General features: G+C 36.6%; 1 protein-coding gene across 1 annotated transcript; it reads right to left on the reverse strand.

Moving 5' to 3' along the window:
- Nucleotides 1-1367: 1367 nt before the first annotated feature.
- Nucleotides 1368-6906, reverse strand: si:dkeyp-67f1.2 (uncharacterized protein LOC556106 homolog). Its single transcript, XM_055221780.1, has 9 exons — nucleotides 6736-6906; nucleotides 5809-5828; nucleotides 5022-5123; nucleotides 4805-4928; nucleotides 4680-4738; nucleotides 4536-4586; nucleotides 3767-3851; nucleotides 3567-3690; nucleotides 1368-3442 (listed from the first exon to the last, which is right to left on the reverse strand). The coding sequence occupies exons 2-9, from the start codon at nucleotides 5819-5821 to the stop codon at nucleotides 3356-3358; spliced, it is 645 nt and encodes a 214-aa protein (XP_055077755.1). The 5' UTR covers nucleotides 5822-5828; nucleotides 6736-6906; the 3' UTR covers nucleotides 1368-3355.
- Nucleotides 6907-8109: the final 1203 nt, after the last annotated feature.

The raw sequence follows: 8109 nt of genomic DNA on the forward strand, positions 1-8109 counted from the left end.
GGCTCCGGCTCCGGCTCCAGCTCCGGCAGGTGGGGGAGGAAGAGAACAGGGTAGGAGGCAAAACAAGGACCGGTAAAGTGCAGGTGGTGACACTGACAAAAGGAATTTAAACTCTTAAACAATAAAATGTTATTATAAATTCTGAACTATGTCCCATTTTTCATACTTTTGGATCCCCTGTAGTACATCTTATCTTTTGTTCTAAATTATACATCTGTTCTACATCAATATCACTATTTTTGTTTTTCAGTAGCTAATTAAATTATATCCACTTATACGCACACTCTAAAACAATGCATTTCAACAAACGCTCTTGTATTTAGTTCATTTTTCTGGTGTTAAAAAGCACTGTGTTGCGTACATATTTACATTTAGTGGCCTTTTCAGTGTCAGTAGTGGAGGTTTTGTGCTGGTGTGGCGCTCTCTCTCTAACAGTCAATGGCTCTTTGAAACCGTGGTGACTCTCTTCCAGTTTACCTATTTTTCTCCAGGCATCCACAAAGTATTTTCACCACAAAAAATGTTTTCTTCTTCCTTCCTTTCTTTCCTCCAGGACCATTCTTTGAAATCTCTTGGTTGCGGTTGTGTTTGAAAATGACAGTACAGTCTAGAGCTATAGTTTTTTGAAACAGTCAGAAAGTCATTGCACATCCCAAATCTTTATTTTGACAGCAGTTTGCCTTCAGAATGTCCGCATAAGTTACAGTAAGTTAGTGTCTTGTGGTGAGCTCTACTCCTCCTCCAGCAATTTGACGGGTGTAAAAGTTTTCTAATGTGGAATAAAGAGAAAAGTCATGTCCAAAAGTGATGTTTTATTTACAGCGCCACCAAAAATATGTTGTAAAGGATTTGGCTTCACACACAACATCACAAAGCAACACACACCTGCCTTATTTACCCTGAGGTCCACAGAGCTCGTACTCCTGATAAACATAGCCATACATATTTAAAATAACAATATAAAACTTTGACAAAATTACTGCCCAGACAGAACTGAAGTGCCCAAACATACAGGGGATATGTGCATGTAGCTCATCAGTAACTTTTATACTGTGCAGTGTGGACGTTTTAACCTCCTGAGACCCGAGCTCTTGCAGGACGTTATTTGCAAAAACTGTTAAGTGCTTGAACACATACATTTTGTGTAAAAAAACAAAATGAGAAACAATTGTGTGTAAAAAATATAATAAAAACAAATAAAAAATAAAATAAATAAGTAAATAAAATAAAAAAGAAATTAAAATATAATAAAAAAATGAAATAAAACATTATAAAAACAAATACAAATTAAAAAAAAAATAATTAAAATAAAAAATAATTAAAATAAATTGAACATGTTATTCTAAAAATTTGCACTGTGGCCTAAACAACCCAAAATATGTTGTCCACAGATGAGGACACCAGGTCTCAGGAGGTTAAATAAAGTGTGTGCTGGACAAATAAGGGACGAGTGGAGTTAAGACAGACTTTGTCACAGTCAGATGAAGCATAATAATTCTTTGATTCACCCTTTTTTTTTTTTTTTTTTTACTTCTGTTGCCAATTCTTGAGGTTCTGGGCCAATAAGCCAATAGGGACAAAACTGTACTGTAATTGGCTGAAATGTCAAAAGGTTTTAAAAACGTGATGAAAGAGGTAGATTTGTTTTTATTCCTCTATTATTTACTTAACAAAACTGCCAAAATTATTAACTAACAAACAAATTAGCCTAATGAAATGACTTAAAACTTAAAAATAGACCAAACTGAAGACGATTTATCCTTCCCAAACACTTAACATTAATATCATTTTGTGAATAAAGCACAAACAGTGATGTGTCTGTACCTCCTGGGGTCCCATTACTCCTGGTCTGTACAGAGATTTGAAACGTCATAAATGTAAGAATATTAAATATATTAAGTATTCCATGACATATATAAGGCATTTTATGTATAAAAAAAGGCCAGAGCTTAACATATTTGGGATGTATTTCATATATAAAAGCTTTGAATTTGGACTTTTAGTATTTGAATCAACTAGATCTTACTGAAAATTGACGTTAAAATCCAAATTTCACCTCAAGATTTGTTCCTGCAGTATCTCAACATGTCCAGTATTCACCTTGATACTCAAACCGCCTCATAAAAACAAACCCGTCTTCCTCGTACGACCCCCTCACTCTGCGGTGTCGGCATGGATGGATTATCACCCACACCTCCAGGACTCTAGTTTCTTTGCTGAACCAGAAGAGAATGTAGAATAGAGCGTACTGAGCTGGGATGATGTGCCAGGGGACGGCTGCAGGCCCAGAGGAGAAGCGCTCGGAGGGGTGTGGTACTCCAACAATGAGACAAACCTAAAGTGACAGCGCCAAGTACAGAGTGAATCCAAACTATGCGGGATATGGAAGATTAGCAGTGACCCCACCAGGCCCTGTCACACTACCGGCAGTTTCAAATCCTATCACTGAACTGTCACGCTGCGGAGTGTCTACAATGCCCTGCTTATAAAACACTGGAAATCTCTGGCTTTTTTTTGTTTTTTTTTTGTTCTTGTTTATTCCACTGAACACATTCTGTTCTTCAGTGCAAATGATTTATTCAAATATTCTGTAAATAATCTATTACCATGAGCTGTGGACAGGTCGTTGTGCTATGCAGCAAATTACAAAGCCACAACAAGTCTTTAATTTGCATTTTTGTTTTTTTTATAAGAACTAACACTGTGCAGGCCATTGTGATACAGATGCATTTAATCTGATGTGGGCGATATGATGTTGGAAAATTAATCCCGCTCTGACAAATCTGGAGAGGATGTTTCATTATGATTCTGTACTTTTGGTTTACTTTTGTTTTAATGCAGATTTATGCTCAAACAATATGCTTTTTGGACACACACGCAATTGTTTCAGCTTTAAATGAGAAGGTGCACAGCCAAGTATCTCGTCTGTGCTGATAATATTCATTTTGAGCCTTTCTTCATTAGATTTTAATACATTGCCACATTGCCGAACCCCAAGTTTACCAAACAAGTGCACACATTCTTCATTAGACACACCAGACCCTGTATTGTTCTACGCACCGTTACAATTATTGTCACTGTAACACTGCTGTTTGTATCTGTATATGACCTTGGCGTTTAAATAAAAAACATTGTTCCTTCTGTGTTGTCCCTCTTTTACAACGAAAATTAAAACCACCACAAAGACAACTATTTACTACAAAAAAACACTTGTAATGACAGTTGTAGATGATTCTCCAACTATCTTCACCTGGTATGATTTAATATAGACTCACAAAACTGTCAAATTATTATTATTATTACTCAGATTCAGCTCTAAGCAATAATAATAATAATAATAATAATAACATCCACTTTACACGGTCTTTGGAAAGCAGCCGCTGATCTCCACCACCTCGGGCCAGTCCCCATATGTATTATTCTTGGGCTCATTTACAGAAATCTGACAACATAAAAAAAAAAAAGCACATATTGAACATTTTTCCTGTTTTTCTTTCAATCAAAATAGAAAGATTTTACTGACCCCTACAAGAAGAGACAGAATTGCAGTCATAGCCGTCACTAACCTTTTCAAATGGGCTCAGATTATGTCCTGCTACGCCTGCAAACACCCAGTTGTCTCTGCTTTTTAGCGTCTTGATCAAAGTGCTCCCCATGCCTTCCAAAACGTCCCTTATTTCATCTGTCAGCCTGCTCAGGAATATTTAGAGACTGAATAAAAGAAATGGGATCTCTTTTTTTTGCTTTTACTATAGCGGCTCCTCACTTTTTTGTCACATCATCAAACGTGGCGAGCAAAACAATCCTCCCCGGCTCGATCTCTTTCAGATACGTCAAAATTTCTTCCGGTCCTGTCAGAGAACGCACAAGTTATCAAAAAGGTGGAGTTTTCATTCATCGCATTAGAAAAACACGGCAGAAAGACACGCAGTTTGAACAGAACCCATGTAAACATAACTCAGTGCCTATAATGGCTGTGTCAAAATCTGATTTCTGAAGATCATCGAAATGTCATGTACATCTGATGCAAGTAATCGGATTTCTTTCTAATTATTCACAACTATGCAGGTTTTGACAGGGAACATTAAGCAAAAAAGGGCAAACTAATGTGTCAAGGAAAAAAATGAAATAAAAAAATGTTACAAGATAGAAGAAAAAAAACAAAAAACATTCAAGCTATCTGATTGTCTGCAGTTATGCGCACACTCAAAATCAGATTATCATATTTCTGGAGTTGTACGACTGTTAAAATGATAAACAGCAAAGTCATCTGATTTCTCTCTGATCATGGTCCCTCTGACATTGAAATCATCTTATAAACAACGGGTTTTAAGTCTTGAGGATGTAACCCGGACATGAACACGTAAATAAACATAACAGACCATTATCCACATTCAGTTTGATGGATTTCCGGGGAATTGTTGCCATAGCAATTAACAACTGAAAACAAAATTACATTTGAATGGTGAAAGTCCTTAAAACGTCAGCTATAAACAGGAAACTGAAACAAACCGACTAAAAACGGTCAAACTTACGGCCATCCTTTGAGTTAAGATATCCAAATTTATCCACAGCTCCGGTCACCCCTGCAAAAATATTTCCAGTGTTTATTTAATTGCCCGTCGTATTTGCGCAAAAAAATTCTCAATTATTTTCATTTCATTGAGATCTTGCCTTACCATTTACCACTACAATGTTAAATCCTGGTCCCACATTGTTGCTAATATGGCTCATTACACTGTGAGAAAAAAAAAAGATAGTGAATTAAACCGATTTATCTATGAAAAGTAAACTGAGTACATACATTTGACCGTCGAAACATATCGATGGCCCGACGACAGTATGTGCACCACTTTTGACGCGCACAGCAAAGGTTCCTACTGGACAGTCCTTCAATAAATCACATTTTATCTTTGGAGCTGAATTGGCTGAAACAAAATGATCAGCTCAGAATGATCATCCATGCAAAGAATATACAGTTGTATGTTAGTAAAACGTGTGCAAAATAGACAAGAACGTACCAAAAATGTCATCTGCTGTCAGGTAGTTATCGAATGGATGCGTGGTGATGAGTATCCATGCTATCAGGATAATAATCACCAGGGAGATGAGCTGCACAACCACTGTTAAGCAAAATAAAATAAAAATAAAGTGAAGTAAGGGAGTAAATAACACAAAAACTTTCTACTTTTTTAGCTTTTAGCCATTATGCTTATTCATGAGGTTTACACAAAGACAAATCAGGACCATCGCTACAGCACGAAACAACTTAAAACTAATTATTATATAGTTTGAATGGTAAACAGTCCTCAAAATGTCACCTGTAAATATGAAGCTGAAACTAATATTTTACATTTTAGCCGGAGGACAGATCAGAAATCGTGGAGTTTGTGGTTTAACTGTCAAACTGCAGATTTGTTGTCCTCATTCATGGCTAATATCCCTGGGCCTATGTCCACGTGAAACGAAACACCAACATCTCAAACAAACGAAGGTGAAGTTATATTTTCACAACAACTTCAACAAAGTGGTGCCATTATTCAAACTAAAAATGTGATAGTTGTCATTTGAAAGGATTTTAACCCTGAAGATGAATCTGGCATGTTTATGAAGCCAATGTCTAACAATCAATCAATTATTTTGTATTAATGGAACTAATTTGCAAATATATAACAATGATGACAAGACAAACATGAAAATATTATAAAAAAATAACTATACCATTACCCACAGCTCTTCACAATTGTAAAGTAACTAGTACATTTGATCAATTTCTGTAAGTCAGAAGCATAAATCACAGCATCTTACCTCGGCATCTCATTCTGCACCTACAAAACCCAACAAAACTATGTCAATATTACAGATTATATTGTCATTTTAAGCAATCTGCGGGTGCCCTCAGTACTTCCTGACGCTGATGTACTGAATGCAAAACCAGTTTGGGAGAAATATCTTGCACACACCCACATTACATGAACTAGATGATCGAGTTTCAGACATGCGCTCACTATACAACAAGTAATGGATACTGTTTTGTTTTCATTTGAGTTGGGCAAAACATTGGGGTCACGTCCTCTGTGGAAGTGACAGAAAGATGTCAAAATAGTACAAACCTGTAATCTATTGAAAGAAAAAAATCAAAACTATGTATAGTAGTAGTAGGAGTAGTAGTAGTATAGTACACAAATCGTTTTTAAACAGTCCAGGGCCATATTAAGTTTTACAATCAAAGAGCATAAGGCCGATTTGAAACTGCACAACACCTCACCCTTCACTCACCATTTCATCTTTGCACTATTTGTACTTAGCCCATTTCTTGTACACTGTATAGCCTCGTTGAATTTGTACTTACTATTGTTTGTTCGTACTAACTGTAAATACTATGACTTGTAAATACTGTTGCCATTAATATTTTTCCTCTTTATTGTATTATATTGTATTATGTGAACTACTGTGCCCAAATAATTTCCCTTGTTCAGTAAAATTCTAACTGTGCACTTCCCATTGGATTAGACCTGTTGATATGAATACAGTGCACCCATGGAGTTATAGTATTTGGACCAGAAAAGTTGCACAGTGCCACTTTAACATGCAGGAATCAGTCGTTGCAGTTACACGTTGCACTCAAAATCAGATTCGTATCTCTTTTTTTTTTGTTTTTTTTCTTTAAAAGATTATTAAAATGACATGTAAAAAGCTGATCTAAATTTAATCATGATCCCTCTGAATACTCACACCAGATTTTGCTGCAGTTTACATGTTGTAGAGCAGAAGATGGTCCACTATAGTCGGTGATCTCCATAAAACACAGGTCCAAATATCGTGTTGAAGCTCCTGCACCAGCCTCTAGAGCCAAGTCCACAAGAAGCAGGTAAGAAACATTCTACCTCTCAATCTAGCAGCACCTGTACTACTTTTTTCTGCCCCTTTTTATATGCTCACGGGTACACAGAGCCAACACCGCCCCCTTGTGGCTAGGAAAGAAAGTACATTTAGTCTCTTACACGTCATTTATGTCATCTTTAAAGGTTCAAAAATCAGATTACAATCAGATTTTCGTTTGCATGTGAAGAAGGCCACGTTCTAATAAAAGTACTTGTATTTTCTACTCACTATGGAGCACTGTGAACTCTGAAGTAAACTAAGAGTGTCTGAGTTTTAGTTGCAGAGAGCGGAGGTCTCACCTTTGTGTCAGCAGCAGTCTGGGTCCTGCTGTCATGTCACTCCAGAGCCTCATTGTGATTATTCAGAGCACTCTAATGATCACAGCTCTGTCTCTGCTGTGACTGGTACAGGAAACATACAGTGTGTATCAGATGACACGTTTTAGTGAAGGTGCCAAGTCATATCTGCAGTGGAAACGTGTTTTACATCTGTCTCTGCTCACTCTCATGTACTATGTTATATGCCACATACTACAGGCACATATTTAGGCTGCAGTACTTGAGAACACCCATAGTAGGATATTTGTAAGAGGTTATAAATGAGTTGTAACAAACCACAATTGATTTTCAACTGTTTACAGCAACATGAATAGAATTTTCTCTCTACACGTTATAACAGTAAAGAGACACTGAATCTTCTAGCAATCTCAATCTTTTTTTTTTTTCCTTTTTTCTATGAGCAGGATGTGTTCCCGCAGACAGCCACCAGAGGGACTTTGTGCACTACAGAAGGAGCATTATGCATTTTGAGTGTCCAGGGACTGAAGGAGCAAGAAGCAGCACCAAATCCTCTGATTTTCTGATACAATAAATCCACTGTGTCACTTAGAAATAGACTTTTATAGCAAAGGAAAATGATATAAGAATGGCTTTTTCAAAATTATCTACGCACAACAGACTGTATTCAACATTTGACTTGTATTGGAGTCTTTCTAAAGAAATACCCAGTGTTAGTGGCAGCTGCAGTGCTATTTTTACTACTAACGACATGTAAATGAGCAGCTATAAAAAGCCAAACTCAAACGTATTAATGTCATATGTTATTTTCAAGACCACTGAATAGTTGTGACTGATTATCGTGTCAAACTGTGACTTTCTTAGAATTATGGAAACCAGTTAGTATTGTCATTATGGGCCTATAAAAGTTTGATTTCAATTCTAAACA

This window comes from Periophthalmus magnuspinnatus, chromosome 5 (genome assembly GCF_009829125.3).
Source record: "Periophthalmus magnuspinnatus isolate fPerMag1 chromosome 5, fPerMag1.2.pri, whole genome shotgun sequence".
NCBI lineage: Eukaryota > Metazoa > Chordata > Actinopteri > Gobiiformes > Gobiidae > Periophthalmus > Periophthalmus magnuspinnatus.